General features: G+C 43.7%; 1 protein-coding gene across 2 annotated transcripts in view; it reads left to right on the forward strand.

The window, feature by feature from the left end:
* Positions 1 to 19103, forward strand: part of tnika (TRAF2 and NCK interacting kinase a) — a 61076-nt gene that overhangs the window by 24787 nt on the left and 17186 nt on the right. Inside the window, exons 3-15 of one of the 2 annotated variants that reach the window (XM_083998217.1) lie at positions 3877 to 3933; positions 5126 to 5251; positions 7496 to 7606; positions 9430 to 9520; positions 10073 to 10203; positions 10297 to 10351; positions 11163 to 11241; positions 11351 to 11526; positions 13042 to 13108; positions 13219 to 13417; positions 14339 to 14455; positions 15987 to 16073; positions 18141 to 18353. In XM_083998217.1, the coding sequence (XP_083854343.1) occupies positions 3877 to 3933; positions 5126 to 5251; positions 7496 to 7606; positions 9430 to 9520; positions 10073 to 10203; positions 10297 to 10351; positions 11163 to 11241; positions 11351 to 11526; positions 13042 to 13108; positions 13219 to 13417; positions 14339 to 14455; positions 15987 to 16073; positions 18141 to 18353 (1509 nt within the window). The remainder of the gene's footprint in view (positions 1 to 3876; positions 3934 to 5125; positions 5252 to 7495; positions 7607 to 9429; positions 9521 to 10072; positions 10204 to 10296; positions 10352 to 11162; positions 11242 to 11350; positions 11527 to 13041; positions 13109 to 13218; positions 13418 to 14338; positions 14456 to 15986; positions 16074 to 18140; positions 18354 to 19103) is intronic. The other variant, XM_083998218.1, reaches the window with a different exon arrangement.

Below are 19103 nucleotides of genomic sequence, written 5' to 3' on the forward strand. Positions count from 1 at the left end.
AAGTTAATGCACAGCTCTCTCGGTGCACAGTAATCACGGCTGGGAAGTATTAGATGAAAGCTTTTTGTGTGCAGAGGAATATATATATATGTTTGTTTTGCTCAGTGGATGGCACTCAGGCCCACGTCAGTGCATTGTGGTTTACAGGAGGCGTGAGATGCATTAGCAGAGCCAAAGTGAACTGGGGTTTGCAGGAAGTCCACGGTTTGTGTCACATTTGCTTGTCAAGCGAAGAGCATGAACAGCGTTTCGTCGGCATTAACGTTCAGCTCAGTCATGTTCATCCAGGACCCGCTTTTCACAGGCCACTGGTCTGAGCTGTGAGGCATGCAGCGAGAGAGAGTGAGAGAGACACGGACGGAGAATGCAAGGGCCAGGGAGAGAGGAGAAGCCAGCGAGCGGGGCATTTAGAGGGAGGAGGAGAGAAAATAATGAAAGGCATACAGAGTAGATTGTGAGAAGTTAAGAGGGTTAGATAGTGAGAGAGAGAATCACTGGGATGAGAGAAAGAGAGAGAGGGAGAGAGAAACTGCAGATCTAGGTCAGAGAGGCAAAGCAGTCAACAAACGAGTGGAGGAAGGGATGAACAGGCCTGTGAGGCTCAAACATGCTCGTTCTGAATGGGACGGATCAGGGAGAGAGAGAGAGAGAGTGTGTCATCATCCCTATGAAAAAAAGAGAAAGGAATGAGGAATGGCAACAACATGAAATCTTATTTCCATTAGATCTGCAGCTAACGATTGTTTTCATTTTCAATGAGGGGAATACTTCAAATGACAAGATAAGACACCATTTTATTAAAAAACAAAGAAAAAAGCTTTGGTTAGCTTAGCTCAGCTTAACATAGCATCGTAACTAGGAGAAACAGCCAGATAACTATGTATGCTGTGTTCGTCCAATGGCTACTGACACAGATTAAGGTCACTAATGAAATATTAAGTGTTACATCTCTTATGTATAAGCTGCAAGTGCACAAACAGAAGTAAAAGAAACATTTGGAGCTACATGCTACTGTTTCTTGAAGAACAATCGGCGACAACAGAGATTTCTTAGGCAAGGAGGCTAGCAACACCAGCTGATGCTAAAATAAAACAAAATATCTTAGCAGGAAAAGTGTAGTTTTTGAATACTTGCTTGTTTTTGTGTGACCTACAGTCCAAATTTGCACTGACAGTGAAAGTGATTTCACCTTGATTAATCGTAGTTGTTAATGAACCCTAATTGATGGATTCATTGTTGTCGTGCCACTGTAAAAAAAAACACATTATCCTGTTAACAGCTTTGCAAATACTGTTTCAGTTGACTGTCATAGATCCGCAGACTCCACCTCTCTCCGCCGTCTTTGAGTGTGAAAATAAATGAACGGGGAGAGGACAAAGAACGAGCGAGAGATGAAGATGAAGAGACAGTGCTAATTCCTTTCTGTTGCTCCTTTCACACTTGGTCATTTAATAAGGCTGGATGATATTACTGCTGCAGCAGGGGAGGGAGATATGGAGGGAGGGCGGTTGTCAGGTGGCTGGGAGTAATGAATCTTTATCCGCTCTGATGATATCCATGTCCAATATCTATTTGACACATTCTCCCTCTCCCTCTCTCTCTCGCTCTCCCAGTCACTCTCGAACTCCCTCAATCATTCTCGCCCTCTCTGCACGTCTCTGTGTGCACATGCGTGGGTGTTTGTAAGAGTTCTTCTGTCTGTGTGAGTAGTGGAGAGAAAAAAAAGGGGATATCTTTTTGTATTTCGTGTGTATGTGTCTGTAAGTGTGTGTATGTGTGTGTGAGTGAGTTTCTGGTTGGTAAGTGGCTGTAATTCCTTTGTTGGTCTCCAACAAAGCCAGTCCTTGTGCTCGTGGAATTGGGGCAGTCTGATCCTAATGAGAAATCCCTGTTCAATCTTTCCAGCTCCTTTACTCTCACAGAATCTGGACCCTCTCTCTCTCTCCCTCTCTCTTTTTTCTTTCTCTATGTGTGTGAATAAGAAAGAGAGAGATAAAAAGAGAGACTGATCATAGTCTTCAGCCGTCCAGCGGTGCTCCGTTTGCACTGTGTGCTGCTGGATTGTGACAAAGTGAATTATCATATTAAAAACCCTCGCTTTCTTTTTAGCAATAAATCAGCAAGTTTAAAAAGTTTTTTAATTCCAGAGGAGGTGTTTAATGAGAAATTTAACTCAGGACTATAAATTCCTCTCATTTCAGGACCTCGGTTAATGTTAATTTATTGCCAGTCGTCTTGTGGGAACCCACCTATTGGCAGCTTCACTGCAAACTAGACTTTAGTTCCTGCTCACAGATGAACAACAAGATTTGTTCCTCAAGTTCACAAAACTGTGGAAACTTTTGATAAACAAGTGAAAAGTTTATTTACTTGTAATATTTCTACTTTATTTAATCAGTCTTGAATTTTTAAATTTGACACCAGGGGACCTAATGTGATAAAAACAAATAGGCTACATGATTTTTTTGGCCTCAGTGGAGAGTGTAAAAGAACAAGTAAACCACTGAGTTGCCCACATTATTTCACAGTTAATAACATAACCTCCAACTACTCACAGCCGATTCATCAAGTAAAGTGAGTTTTGGCGAGCCGGTGGGTACAATTGATCCGTTAAAACGACATAAAAATAGGATTTGAAGCTGTGAGAATGACTAATGACCGGTGGCAGGGTGCAGAGATTGTCCTGTTACTGTAAATCTGCCCCTGCAAATGAATCATAAAGCGATGAAACCAGCACGTTTCAGCTTTATAACACGGCGCCGTTCTGATTCCTCGCTTCTGCTTTGGCTGGAAGGCTCTTCATCAGGACGGCCCTTCGATTAAAGCCCTCAGGAGGCGCTTTGGAGCCAGACCCTTAATGCCATCTGGTTTATAACAATTGCACCACGAAAACAGTCCTTCCCTTGTTTTGGTGTGTTTGTGTGTAATGTGTGTGTCCCTGCCCGTGCATGCATGTATGTGTGTATTTGTTTGTTTGTGCCACTGCTGCTATAAGCTCCTCTGCTCAGACGGTAACATGCTAATCAGTAGAGTCCAGACAGGTGGAAGTAATAGCCGTCAGTGGTTTTAGCGTCTCCAGCCCGGTTAGCTTCATTAGCTAATCACAGCCACAGATGCTCTGTTGCCAACCATCCACTTGGGTCCTCCCTTTGCCCCTCAGCTCACAGTCCCATGGTTCCTCGCCTCCTTGCTCCCCCAGGCATCTTCCCAGCCTCAATATACTGTAACACGAAGCAGGCAGAGTCTGTGGATTGCTATCGATGTGTCTCTCCGCTATCTCTTGTCTGTTATCTCAAATGCAGTCAAATGCGTTTTTACCGATGTGCAAGCAGCCATTTTTCAGAGTTTCACTGACTGGACAACAGCGAGTCATATCACAGTGACATACAGACTGGGGTGTGCTTTTTGACCGAGCGGTGTAGCTGTCATGCCCTCGACCTGAATGTTGTCAGGGAGACTATAACTCAGCTGTGAACTACTGTACTAAACTATAAACCTGCAAGACGTCACCTCTGGCCAGGAAAAGTGACATTTATACAGAACATAATTGAAAAGTTCGACTCAACCCTGCGATAACCGATTCTTCCAAAATTCATTTAGGCGCAGCAGAAACAAGATGATTGAAGCTGCATTCAGATGGAAAATTCATGCACTTCAAAATGTTAATGGTGTAAACAAACATTAAGCAGCATTAGAAAACATTAATAACCGCAATTTTCCTGGTTAGACTGGAACTGTGGGGATGATAGTGGGTGTGAAATTGTGCTATATATTTCTAAACCACAGACACTGACATGTTCCCTCTCTTCTCTGTGCTCTGTCCTTCTCGTCCTCTGTCTCTTTCCGTCCATCCCTCTCTTCTCCTCCCTCCGACAGGGTCGCCATGTTAAGACGGGGCAGCTGGCAGCCATCAAGGTCATGGATGTCACCGGGGTAAGAAACACACACGCACGCACGCACGCACGCACGCACACACACACACACACACACACACACACACACACACACACACACACACACACACACACACACACACACACACACACACACACACACACACACACACACACATTCACACTCTTACATACCCACGCACAGTAAATCATCTCAAGTGATTATACCATCGCCGACCATGTCATCTAATTATGAGCGATGAGTCAGTGCAGGAGTGTGTGCGTGCGTGCACGTATGCCTGTGTGTGTTGTGGCAGAGAGGAAATGAGGACAGGCCCACTACTGCCTTGGTAATATTAGTTGGAGGTATTAGGACAGCAGTGTGGTCTCAGGTGTGTCTGTAAAGCAGGAGGGAATCTCAGCTATATTTAGCCCTCCTCTCACCGTACGCCTCTCTGTCAGCACTCTGCTGCCAGCAACACAATGAAGGTCTGCAGGAATGAAGCAACAAAGGAGCTCATGAATGAATAAACCAATGACTGAATATGATAATGAGTGAATGAATGAATGAATGAATACATAAATGAATGACAGAAACATATTGAAAAATGTGCATGGAAATGTTTTGCTGAGCAATTTACCAAGAACGAACACGTTAATGAAACTGAGTATAAATTACTTAGAGCGAATAAATCAGCCTAAATGCAATGCAAAATGAACGGCGTTGGTTAATTAATGATTGAAAATTAAATGAAGGCCTTACACATAATTGTTAAAGAAATGAGCTGCTACTGTACAAAATCAGCTTTTTTTTTTATACAAGTGTCTTTGTTTTCCTCACCAATGAGCACTAAATTGGAGTAATGGAGGCATAATTTCCTGACGTTCCGCATAATGAATAAGAGATTACATTTTTAAGTAAACCAACTGCCACCATAACAACTTGTTTCAGGCTACTGCTTTTGGCTTTGTGGCGCTAACCCTTTAAAATCAAAGTAATTAAAAAGTCATGCTGTTGTTGTGGATAATTTAGAGCCCAGTTGTGTGCTTTGCAGAAAAAACACACAAAAAAACAATGCACATGGATATTTCAGAATTTAAATGCAAATTTCATCAACAAATTGCATCTTTTTGTTCCACTAGCAGGCTATTACAGAGGTCAGTGGGGTCACAAATAGAGGGCATGCCTTAACATCTGTTATTTTTTTTCTCTTCTCGTGTGTGTGTGCCAGGATGAGGAAGAGGAGATTAAAGCGGAAATTAACATGCTGAAGAAGTACAGTCACCATCGCAACATTGCCACCTACTATGGAGCGTTCATCAAGAAAAACCCTCCTGGCATCGACGACCAGCTTTGGGTATGGTTTCACTTTTGAAATGCATTTTATTTTTGTCTGCCTTTTTTGTGTGTATGACAGGAGGAGAAGATGGATGAAGCCTGTTGGAAAAAAAAACAGAGCAGCAGAACAGAAAGAAGTGACTTTCAATTTTTCACTGTTAGATTTACCGTACGTGGAAGAAAACGAGTTTTGTATTTTATTCATGCACGCAGCCACTGCACATCTGTGTGCATAGGAATATGTATATATACTTAAAGTGTGTATGTGTAAAAGATATAAAGGATATGAATGAGCGTGCGTGTTGCTGGCTGGTTGCTGCAATAAATCATGTGTTAACGTGATCTAAGGGAGCTCTCTCTTCCCTGATCCTGTAGCATTCATCACACGACAATGGGAGGACGTACACGCACTCGCGCAGGCACGCAAACACACAAACATATGCATATACGCACAGTAGCCAGATCTACTGCCTGCATAAATCCCCCTGACTCACCAGTTGCATGTTGGTTAGCAAAGGCTTTATATTGGAGTGCTTCTACATTTGTCCCCTTGTGTTCATGCATATGTTAGTGCGCCTCTATTGTCTCAGTGTGTCTGAGTACTCGTTGCGGCGGCCCGGCTGACAGGGCTTTGGCCGTTACCCGCCGACTTCCTTCTCCCCCCCCCCACTGTAATCCAGAGTGATGATGAGAAGAGCTTGAAGCGGAGCCAGAACTGACCAGCTGAACTTTTGGCCGCAAACCTCCATGGATGTAATAATGCTGGGATGGGATGAAAGGGAGGAGGAGAGGACAGAGAGAGTAGAAGGGTGGACAGGAAGGACACACTGTGTGTGCGTCAAGGAACGAACTTGATTCATTCACTAGATCTCATGACCCCGTTGAGTCAGTTCATACCAGCAGTTTGTGTCATCAATGTAGACAATGAATGACAAAAAGGGCAATGGTTTATTACAATTGATTTGTTACAATCATGTGATTATCGATGTTGTGTGTTTTCTTAATGATGTCCAAGTCAATTAAAGCAGAAGTAAGTGATATATTTGTGTTAATATAAGTCTTAAATAGTTCTATCTTCCGACAGCAATCACTTACATAGAGTGTTTGGACTGAAACACGGGTCTCTCAGTCCCTCTGCTCTGCTCTGAGCCGAAGAGAAAACATTTATCGTATCCTACAGTTTTTATCCAATGAGGAGAGAGAACGGCATGCAGGGCTGTGTCAGAGCGATAGATATAACATCGCTCTGGGCTGTGTGTGCAGCCAAGGAACGCCGTGAATGTGGTGACGTAGCGACGAGGACTGTTATGGTGCGTATAGGAAACTCGTATTTTTCCGACCGTGAAGTGGTACCAGTTCGATCTGGTACGAGTTCACCGGTCGGAAGTTACGAGTGGCCGTTATAGTGACTTTCACCGGTAAAACAGGTCGGAAAAACACGAGTGGGTTGCCTGAAACGCTACAAAGTCGTAAGTTGTGACTTGAAGCTGTAATTTACGATTTCAAAAGCCTGCCTGGAACGCAGCATTAGCGAAAACGACCGGACCACTTACTTCTGCTTTAAATACTTCTGACGCCAGTAACGTCGGTTCTCAATAAGCCAATAATTACTCACTAAGTAAAGATATTTTACAGCCAGTGAAAGCCAACTTTTAAATTAAGTTGCAACAATTAATGAGTTTACTTTTTTTTTTTTTTTTTTAGATTTATATATATATTTTTTCCAACATTCTCATTCATAATCATAACAAAACAAGTGACAAACATCATTCACACACACAAAGATAATCATAAAAAGAAAAACAACCCCCCCCCCCCCCCCCCCCCCCACCCCGTCCCTCCCTCCCACCAACCCGCCCCGAGGAGCCGTCCCACTAACACATTGGTCGCATACGCCTCTACCTACATAAATACCACATGGCATGAGGCATATAAATAGAGAAAGAAAGAAAGAAATGAGTTTACTTATTATTAATCAGCTCTTTTAAGCATTTGACAGCTCAAACTTCTTCTTTTGGATTTTAATTACATTACTTTTACTTTTTACTGCTTATCAAAGGTTATTTTTGCGAAATAATTGATGAATCGCCAACTTTAAAGATGATAGTGATGATAATGGTTAGAACCAGCATGTTCACACCAGTACTGAGATGTAACTTGGTTTTCACACACCGCTGATGCCTCGTTTGGCCTCTAGCACATCTATGTAGACCAGATTGCATATTATTGCAGCCAATAATCAACGTTGTGTGTGTGTTTGCAGCTTGTCATGGAGTTTTGTGGTGCCGGCTCAGTCACAGACTTGATCAAGAACACCAAGGGCAATTCCCTGAAAGAGGAGTGGACCGCTTACATCTGCCGAGAGATTCTCAGGGTAAGTTGCCATGTTGGCAAGTCCGACCTTGAACTTCATGAGACCGTGATGAACATGTTATGACGACTCGTTGCTGCTGTTCACACAAAACACATCAACAGACTCAATTGAGGTGAAATAATATTATTTGTTCTGTATTATTATATCGACAAATTGTTCCGGAAAGAATCCAAAACAAGAAAAAGTTCACAACGTCCATGTCTTTCCAAACGTGTAGGGAGGAAGTCTAAAATCAGCATCATGCACTGGAGAAGCTTTGATAAACACAGCCTTGTTAACGGAAAGATACCGTCATGCTGTATTGTTTTCCGCAGTGGTTCCCCAATCTACTTCCTTGTTGTTGTCAAACCTGAAGTTGCACAAAAACACCGCCCATCATAAAATCTCAAATATTTAACGATCAGAGATTTACGATGAGAAAAATCTAAAGAAGATCCAGTGTCATCTCCAGGTGCAGTTCATTTTTTCTCTCTCTATGTAGACTCTCTAATCTGCTATTTGTGAGTTTCTTTGCTGTTTGAAATGAATGTCGCACGTAAACCGTGGGTAAACAAGCTGCTGCTGCTGCTGCTGCTCATTTTTCAAGAAGCTATTCCCTTATGTTGGAGTTAAAACCAGGGCTTATTGTATTTCAGATGTGGCCTCTGAAGCATTTTAACAAATTGACTGATTAAAATGAGCAGTTTGCAGAGGATAATACCGTCGTCATTACTCTCAGTGAATGAATGCAGCAACCCTGCAGCGTCTCCTCACTTCATCTCAGCAGCTGAGAAGTGACACAGACCTGTTCTTTGATAGCGATCGCCACTTGTTTGCGCCGCACGCCGCCTGTGTTTTGAACCGGTGAACAGACATGAATTGGCTCTTCCTGGGAATTCTCCCCCGTCTTATCTCCACCATCTCTTATTGTGCGTTTTGTGTGCTCAGGGCTATATCCTCAAACAGAGCGCAGCGGTATCACTGCATCTTGTCAGTTATACGCAGTGACGCTCCGAGCTGTGGCGACAATGATTTCCTTTCATACCACTTTTATTTCTTTATTTTTTCCTCATCGCTCATCTCTAGTCTTATTTCCTGCTCTCCGCTCTCTCTCCCGCTGCTCTTGATAGTCTTAGTCTGTCGCCTGTGTCCCTTTTACGTTATGTCTTTTTGTCCCATTCATCTTTGTTTTACTGCTTTAACTTTACCACTCTTTGCCTCCTCTTTTATCTCTTCTCTTCCTTTTAACAACTCTCTGTCTTCAGACTGCTTCACATGTCTCTGCTTTACTTGTTATTTCAGCTGCATTACAATCAATACAAGAGTCTTCACTTAAAAAAAAAATATTATTGAAGTGTCAAAGCTTCAACACCCTGAAACGTTGCTGTGTTTTGCAGGGATTTAAACCAAAAATCACTAGTGCACAAATGTATTTTCGCAAGCAAAAAAGAAATATCTCATGCATTTTATTTCCAAGTTCTGTCAGATAAAGACAACCTGCAACATGTTTTTAAATGTTTAGTTTTTCTGAATGACAGGAAACGCTAGAAATGATATGTATAATAGATTTCCGATACAGTTGCTGCTGCATGTACAGCTACAACTATGCTGCTAAGACCAGTGATAATACCTCTACCTCCGCTGCAGCTCCTTTTACTCTCCAAGCCAGCACAGGGAGGTCAGAGATCAAGGTCAGCTGCCTCACAGCTGCCAGACCCAACAACACAAAGACATTTCATTTAGGAAATGAGCTCCTAGCGTAATAAGAAGAATGATCATGACTTGGCTGGTTGCTGCGGTGGTACTGTAGCTCCTTCACCGTGGGTCTCTGTCGCTGTCTGCAGGGTCTGACTCATCTCCATCAGCACAAGGTCATCCACAGAGACATCAAGGGACAGAACGTCCTGCTGACTGAGAACGCAGAGGTCAAACTAGGTCAGTCTGTCATCCAACCCCACTTGATAAAAACGGCTTTAGGATTGGGCGAGCAGTAGGAGGGTATAGAGTTTCAGATGGCTCAGATGTGTGTGTGTGTGTGTGTGTTTTTTGTGTGACTGTGTGCGACTGTGGCTGTTCTTTTTTTCTTTTATGCTGAATACCAGCCTACTCATCTCTCTGTAGCTCTGTCACTGTTCATGGTGCAGACTGCTGAAGAAGGCACTCTCTCTCTCTTTCTCTCTTTCTCTCCTGAAACTCAGTGGGGAGGGGATTATAAAGTGTGTGTGTGTATGTGTATGTGTATGTGTGTGTGTGTGTGTGTGTGTGTGTGTGTGTGTGTTTGTAAATCGGGCAAGCTATTGCAGGTTGGGTAATTTGTCCCTTTGTAGAGTCCATTATGGAATTCACTAAAGCCCACCGGTAGGCTTGTGCATCGGCACAAACACAAACAAATAGTTAGAGGACAGGAACATGCATTAAAGTAAACTGCACATTAAAGCCCAAACTTGTGTGTTTGTGTGTGTGTGTGTCTGTGTGTTTTCCCTGTAGTGGACTTTGGTGTTTCAGCCCAGTTGGACAGGACAGTGGGAAGGAGAAACACGTTTATCGGGACACCGTACTGGATGGCGCCAGAGGTCATCGCCTGTGATGAGAACCCCGATGCCACATACGACTTCAAGGTGCTTCACCTGCCTCCTTTTCTTTGACGACGTCTGGCTCCTGTCGTCATCTCGAGTATTTATGCATCGTCTTTTTTTTTTTTTTCATTGCAGAGTGATTTATGGTCACTGGGAATCACAGCAATAGAGATGGCCGAAGGAGCTCCACGTACGTACCCTGTCAATAAGCCACACCCCTGCTACACATCACTTTTTTTTAATGCTACCACAGTAGATCAACACGATCAGGAGTCAGATAATGTCTCAATCCAGGCCAATTGCAACTCATCTTACGACATAATTTTAATGAGGGCCAAGGAGGGTGTGTAAAATTGGTTGTCAGGCTGCTGGGCTGCTGCCCAACATCCTTAGAAGATAACAACAGTGTTGCCTCTATTCATAAACGTATTCCTCGAGGTGCTTTCACACAGTCTTCATGATTAGTTGTTCTTTCCTCTAAGTAAAGTTAAAAACAATTTCCTGGTAAAAGTCTGCCTAAGCTGCAGAGGGTAATTGATCACTGTAATCACCAAGGACATTAGACAGTTTGGTCAAGGTTGTTCACTTCTAGTACAGTGCTGCATTTTATACCTGAACCTGGAGGAGAATATGTCTGTGTGTGGATGTAGACCAAAGGCCAGGTATTGATCAATTAAAAACATTTATTTCTTTTTTATTTTCATTTTATTCTAAACAGCAGTTTGCCCCTGGCTAGCTTTGGCATTGTGAAGTTTAATTATTAAATACCCCAAAGAACCAAAAGCAATGCACCATTTGCAAGATGTATAACCATGTTAAGTGAAGACCGGACCCGAGCAGATTGTTATTGGTATCGACAGCTTGTATTGATCAAGCGAGGGGCTAACTCCAGCTGGCTTTGACTATATGCCATGATAATGTTTAGTACAATTAAGATAGAAACATTCACCACCCCTCTGATAACTGATCTTGTCTGATAACTGTGATGTGTGACTCTTTAGCGCTGTGTGACATGCACCCAATGAGAGCGCTCTTCCTCATCCCACGCAACCCCGCCCCCAGACTCAAGTCAAAGAAGTGGTGAGTGTGGGACGTTTTTAGAGCAACATTATCAAAAACAAGAAAATGCAGTATTAATGTGACTGAACATTTGTCTGTAGTTTATGTAAGTGTCCATCGCCGTCCGCAGGTCAAAGAAGTTCCAGTCGTTCATAGAGAGCTGTCTGGTGAAGAGCCACAGCCAGAGACCCAGCACCGAGCAGCTCCTCAAGCACCCGTTCATCAGAGACCTGCCCAACGAGAGGCAGGTCCGCATCCAGCTGAAGGACCACATCGACCGCACCAAGAAGAAGAGAGGCGAGAGGGGTGAGTTTGGTGCAAGACACCTGCACAAAAAAAACAGCTTTTCTTTCATGCAAAGAGTAACTGCAAAGATAACTGTTTACATTAGAAGATTATACTGTTGTAGTAGTTGATGTTAATTCTCTTTGCAAACTCACTTCTTCGGTAAAACTGATAGTCCAACTTTTTTATTTGGCAACCCTCCCGGTTACTGCTCGTGACCGTGAACACAATGACCACTGGCTGGGTTACCACTGGGCATTGGTACAATAGAAACTAAGTGAAAGACTGACCTATTCACATTATGCACCTGTGTTGTGATGTCATGTGGCACCCGTGAGTGGAAAGTAGTTTATCTCACAAAAACTTGGTACAGTAAAGAGTTCATTCTCCTGTGGGTTTGCAATTTTGCAACTTAACAACTCGCTGTGGTGGGAGCCACTTCTTGTTTCTTCACACCATGCAATACTTAAATAATAAAAAAAGGGGGTTAGATTAAACTGTGGTTAAACACATATATTATTATTAGAATGAACTTGACACATGTGGCTGTAGGTGAGTAAATAGTGAAGGCTGATGTGAATACAATGAATACAGTTAAAAACCATAATGTTTAACTGCATTTTGCTTCTCTAAATCCATCATGCATGTGAAGGCAATCTGATCCTACACAGGAACGGCAGACTCTGCCACTAACAATGAAAGCTAATATGTAAAGAAAGGCAATTACAGCATCTGAATACAATGCATAACTTGTGCCTAATGACTGCAGGTTTATAAATGGCATCAAATAACAGAGTCTGATCTGAGCAGACCCACACATTGTATTCGTAGTGCGGCTGAGGTGATTTCTCACTGATAGACACATTAACACACTCATTGCACAAAGAATATGCAGCTGCAAGGCTGAGACGCATCAGATGCAAATTCTCGCACACATGTTTCCGTCACATCGATGGTTTTCATCGAGGCGAGGAACCAAAGTGACAGACTTCCATTCCACACCACCACGTCACACACAGGGACTCACCGAGTGATAGACTGACGCCTGCATGCGGGGGACTGCGCCGGCAAAGAACCACATTAACCGCTTCAAGACACAACATACTGCAGGCTGAGCTTCGTGATGATGTATAGAAATGTCTTGTCATGGCGGCGGCTGTGCCTTGCTCCAGCTGTCACTTTGTCACAGTCGGAGGACAAGTCCGTACAGATGTGTCTCAGGCTGCCTTCTACAACCTTTATGCATTAAAGCCGCGGTTCTGACTCAAAGAGCTCTGAGCTAATGTTCTCCACCTGACTACACACAGTAAAATTACAATTTATACTCCCTATTCAAAGCGGCTAAAAGAAAGTGCCTTGGAGGAGTGAGGATCGGGGAATGCCAGAATTGTGAGCAGTTTAGTAATGAACAAAGGTAGCTCAAGTGAGAAATGCTAATCGTAAAGTGAAATGGCTGTGCCCTCTGTTGGTTATTACCAAACTCACTTTTTTGCTTCACATTTTTAATTCTTTCTTCCTCTTTTTCCCCCCGATCAGATGAGACAGAGTATGAGTACAGCGGCAGTGAGGAGGAGGACGAAGAAAGAGACATGGGTGAACCGAGGTCAGCATCCTCACAAATGTACCAAAAAAAAGAAGAAGAAAATCCTGGAAAAACATTTCTATGTCTTCGTCACATCATCACCCGTCGTCTCATTGGTTCTCTTCCCCCAGCTCCATCATCAACATCCCCGGGGAGTCGACCCTGAGGCGGGACTTCCTGCGCCTCCAGCTGGCCAATAAGGAGCGCTCGGAGGCACAGCGGCGGCAGCAGCTGGAGCAGCAGCAGAACGATGAGCACAAGCGTTTGCTGTTGGCTGAGAGACAGAAACGCATCGAGGAGCAGAAGGAGCAGAGGAGGCGGCTGGAGGAGGTAAACAGGACGAGGTCAAACCGTGACCTTTGGCCACTGACAGACAGCTTATGTAGGAATCTTACATAATTACATACAAGACATCCTCAGCGTGGAGAACACAAATTTGCCTCGATAGGATCAGTCATTAGTCACAGAGAAGCAACAGAGGTCAATTTGAAAATAACTATAATGTGATTCAACTGCTCTCAATAATACCTTCACACGCCACTAGCCAATGGAAGCGCTCGGTTCGTCTCTCCATGTTGTTGACTGTGAGACACTTTAACACCCATTTGCAAACATAATGTGTCCCAGTTCTGGCTGTTCAAACTAAAAAAAAAACACTGCATTCACCATTTGGGAGAGAAAGAGACACACACTCACGCACGCACACACACACACACACACACACACACACACACACACACACACACACACACACACACACACACACGCACACACACACACACACACACACACACATATTCAGCTACTCCCCAGTGTCCCGCTCTTAGTTCCAGAGAGCAGGCTTACAGAAGGAAATCCTTAGCCCATAATCTGTGCGCTCTCTCTGGGTTCCCACCAGGGTTTGCCTCCCCAACGCACGGCTAAGCGCCATGACTCGACTCAACTAACATGACCCCTCCACTCAGGGCTTGGAGTGTGCCTTTAATGTCAATGCATACAAATATGAACGCATATAAATGTAGATTATTATGTTGTATTACGATTCCTTCCTTTATTGATAGAAAAAAAAGGCCGGACCAGTTGTGGAAGGTAAAAAAGATAATCAGATGAGCTCACATATGAAAGATTTAACGTTTCCACGAGGATCTGCTGAGACTTGATTTGAGTCGATTTCTTAATTTGTGTTGAAACAGACAACTCAGCGTGTGCGCCCCGCGCCTGAATCTTCTTGTGCTTCTGTTCTTCTGACAGCAGCAACAGCGGGAACGTGAGCTGAGGAAGCAGCACGAGAGGGATCAGAGGAGACGATATGAGGAAATGGAGCAGCTCCGCAGAGAGGAGGAGAGGAGGCATGCAGAGAGAGAGCAGGTTTGTGCATTTGCAAAAAAACAAAACAAAAAAACCCAACACATATATAGTCCAGCAGTTTGGCGCTACAGAAAATCTGCACCATGGTGATGAGTCATGTCCAAAATCCCTCATTTCCCCTCAAACTCTGTTGGTTTCTGTCTCCTCCTCTGGCTTCCTGAGTCACTCTGTTTTTAACTTGTCTCCTTAAATTACCTCAGGGACGTGCTTTTCTCATGTTTTTTTTTTTTTTCTCGGGATTTTCAGCTTCAGAACTTGGACATTTTTAATCTGATGATACAGTTACGCAACAGTATGCTTTATTTATCTCAGCCCGTGGTCCCGTCCCCATTGGTTGTGAGGTCACTTTCCTTTTCTGTTTTTTTCTTTTTTTTTGCTCCTGGATCTTGCAGGCGAAGGTTTTAAACACTGCGTCCCCATTTCTGTCTGATTATGGTCTATCTGAGTGTCTTCTTGTCAGCCATATCCCGATCAGTTAGCTTGAAGCAAAGACACTGACACCATGAATTTAAAACAATACTGACCCAGATGTGAAAGTAATGAATATTGCAAGAGATGACTCATGTGGAAGCTGTTGCCATATTTCATGATAATATATATGGTACATTAGATATATAATGGAGCAAAAAAACATTATATTAGCATTAGTCCTTTTCATTTAATCAACAAATTCCTTTCCAGCTCAGTGCACAGTGTATTTTTATGCAGATGAAAGATAAGGAATCAGCTGACTCTGTCTCAGCTGGCAGACTGTAGGAACACATTTCTTCCTCCTCGTCTATTTTAGACTCTTTGTTTACTTTCTCTTTGAATATTTTCCTTCTTTCAAGCAATGCCGCTTTCTTCTCAGGCTCCTTCCCTGTGTCGACTCCTGCACTTATTAGTTAAAATTAGGCGTCATAATGTTGAGACTATGGGCTCCTCCCACTGAGATTGAGTTATTTGGAAAGTAAAGATTTGGATGATCTGAGGGTCAGAAACTGTTGTAGCCTCAGAGGTTTCAGTGTCATCACGGGTCTTGTTTGTTTCTCAAGCTGAGGCCAGTTGCTATTTCCAGCATTTCTACTCTTGATTCTGCTCTCGTGTGCAGTTCGATTGTTCTGTATCTTTACTGCTTTCTTTCCTTTTGTCCTCTCAGTGAACTGAATTACTGTCCTGGTGTGTGAGTGTGTGTTTTTTCTGTCTCTCCTGCTCTTCTTTATCACTCTGTTGCTCTGTGTTCTCTCCCCTGCTTTACAAGTGTTTTAGAAATATATCCTCAAACCTCCCTCTTCTCCCTCTGTCTCTTTGTCATTTTCCCTTTGTAATATATTACAATAGTTGGCGAATACGAATCTTCTCCAGCTCATCTGGCTCCTGACTCTCATCTTCTCTCCTCATTCACAGCCACCTCGGGAGATTATCGTCTCTATTTCTCCTTCTATCTCTGTCTCTCGCTCTCTTGTGTTTGGATGCTCAGATTTCCTGATTTTTTTTTTCTCTCTCCCTCTCTCAATCTATTTCTGTGTCCTTGTGTCGACATGCTGCTCAGGAGTATATCCGTAGACAGCTGGAAGAAGAGCAGAGGCAGTTAGAGATTCTCCAGCAGCAGCTACTACAGGAGCAGGCATTACTGCTGGTAACCACGGCCCTCCCATGTGCTACTATACCGCTCCCCATCTGTGCTGTGTGGCCCCCCCCCCACCCCTATCCCCACTGCATGCACCCAAGTGGCAGCTGTGCCGAGGAGCTCGCTGCGAGGGAATTCACAGTCTCGAGTCGCTCGGCACTCCTAGTGATAGATTTGAGAAAAGAAAAAGAAAGCTGAAACACTGAGTTGCTTATCTGTATTGCTTGCGTTAAAGGGATAGTTCACCCAAAATTGAAATTTCACTCATTGTCTACTCACCCTCATGTCGACTAAGGGCTGGGAGAAGTTTCAGAGTCCTCCGTGGCTTCTCTGAGTTACAGGGGGTCTCGGCGTAGCAGTGCATGTCCATATAACGGTTGCAAATGGATACCAACTGTCTTCGTAACAAAAAGACACACCAAAAAACATCCAAATACCTCCATAGTGCTCGTATGTAATGTCCGTCTTGTATTGAAGCCCCGAAATGCGAAATTGTCCCGAAAAAAATTAAATAAGTCTATATTTCAAGCTTGTTTGTAGCGGAAGCTCCTCTTCCCAGTTCGTCCAAATTTGACGAACCGGGAAGAGGAGCCTCGCGAAGCTTCGGCTACAAAACAAGCTTGAATATAGACTTATTTAATTATTTTCGGGACAATTTCGCATTTCGGGGCTTCAATACAAGACGGACATTACATCCGAGCAGCATGGAGGTATTTGGATGTTTTTTGGTGTGTCTTTTTGTTACGAAGACAGTTGGTATCCATTTGCAACCGTTATATGGACATGCACTGCTACGCCGAGACCCCCTGTAACTCAGCGAAGCCACGGAGGACTCCCAGCTTCTCCAGCCCTTAGTCGACATGAGGGTGAGTAGATAAGAAAGAAAGTAGAAATTTCAATTTTGGGTGAACTATCCCTTTAAATGTATTCAGATCGCTGATTGCATGTTCGGAACCGTTAAGTTGGCTTGGTCTCAAAAGATTCCCCAGAGGGAGCAGGGAAAAAGCTGTATTGTCGGCCCCAATCATGCAGGCCCGCACACAAAGTGAGAACCTCCAAGAGAAAATAGGACATGGTTGTTTTCCCAGAGAGAGTTTCTCTCAAGTGCCCTGCTAGTCTCGTCTCGGGCAACAGCTTTGTGCTTTATTAGTGCGAGGCATACCACAGGAAGTCTTTGTGCAGCTTTTTATAATGAAATGTATCCAGCTTGCAGAAATAGCTTTTGAAATCCAGCCCATACAAAACTCCACAGGCCACAGGAATGACTCCAGACAAACAACTCCAGGGATGTGTTGCGTCTCAACAATAGTGCTCCCATCCGCCTCCACCGACCCCCTTTCCCTTCATACTGTCAACAACCCCTCCTCCTGGTTCCTCCCCCCTCCTCCTCCCTCCTCCCTCCTCCCTCTCCTCAAGCCTTATGTCTGGTATCATCTCATGTCCGGCCGTCATCAGGCTTGTAATTGTGATTGTGAAACGTGATTGTGTTCATCTTTTCCACCTGTCACTGTTTGTGTTTTGTGTTGTGATCTGTGAGAGGGAGATGTAGTATTGGCAAATACACAAAACCGAACACGAGAGCGATAATGTCAGTTTAATTTATGAAGGCATGTTGTCATAAATACCATGAATTGTTTTGCAACTACTAATTTTCTCCCCACCGATCATTAAAGGTCCCATCTTTTACACTTTTTCCACAGTGTTGATATCCATAACATTTGTTTTTTTTAATTCTAAAAGCATCTCATTGTAGTTTTACATGTTCTCTCTCAGGCTTGTCTGTGTACTGTCGATGTAGTAACAACAGGATGAACCAATCAAAAGAGACGCCCATAGTTTCTCCTCTGATTGGCTCACTGTTTTCTGGGTGATTGAATAAAAAGAAAATTGGATTTGGGACCTTTAATGGGTTGAAAGTTTCATATTACCTCACCTGTTTTGGTGTTGATGTGTTACTCACGACTGTACCTCCCCTTCCTTATCCCCTTTTCCTCTCCTTGTTATCTTTCTTCCTCCTTTGTTCCATCCCTCATTTTCTCTCTGTTCTCCCTACCTGTCTCTCATCTCTCCCTCCAGGAGTACAAGCGTAAGCAGATCGAGGAGCAGCGGCAGGCGGAGCGGCTACAGAGGCAGCTCCAGCAGGAGAGAGCCTACCTGGTGTCTCTACAACAGCAGCAGCAGCAGCAACAGCAGCAGCAGCAGCAGGAGGGAAGGCAAGCAGAGAAGAAACAGCTTTACCACTACAAAGACGTCATCAATCCTAGTGACAAGCCTGCCTGGGCTAAAGAGGTAAGTCCCCAATGTGCATGACACAGGAAAACATGTGTGTAAATCTGAAAATGTTATTTTTTTCTTTGACAAGCAAAGGCAAAACTCCCCCGTGTACTGTACATTACACCCAGCGGCCTTTTTGTCTTATTAATATCTTACTCGACAGGTCGCACCACAAGCAGCCATCCTGTTAAATCAATGGGTGGACGATCCCACTTCAGGAGATCATTTTTAGAGTCTGCATATCCACAAGTTTCCGAACGTCATCTATGGTCAAAACCGGAAGCCGGTTTTGCATTTCCGGTGGAATTGTACGTTTACGTTTCCATGGTTTTCAGTCATTGTCATAGTTGCGGTAACACATGGATCTATTAAAGGGACAACGAGGAGTTTCTATTTGGTTATAAAAAAGTCTAACGTTAATGTGGATGAATCTACGCTACCCAATGATATATTTATCGAAAATGGGCCCATTAACAAGTGTGGTGTCTCTATCGTTATTTTGTTATTATTAGTGGTGGCGGAGATGCTGGTCGAGCCGACCAGCGTTTCTTTACTTTCGGTTTCGTGGCGAGTCATGAGAATAACGCCGCCGAATCACCGTTTATGGTTGGAACTACGACGGTATGAGATCGTCTTCGAAACTCGGTTTACGGTGCGCGCAGAGGCTCATAAATGTAGTGTGAAAACGCTTCGCTTTTCCAAAACTCCTCGTTGTCCCTTTAACGCTGGCTTTTAACACGGATGTCAATTTGTGTGATATCCATT

The sequence above is a fragment of the Trachurus trachurus genome (genome assembly GCF_905171665.1).
Source record: "Trachurus trachurus genome assembly, chromosome: 22".
Classification (NCBI taxonomy): Eukaryota; Metazoa; Chordata; class Actinopteri; order Carangiformes; family Carangidae; genus Trachurus; species Trachurus trachurus.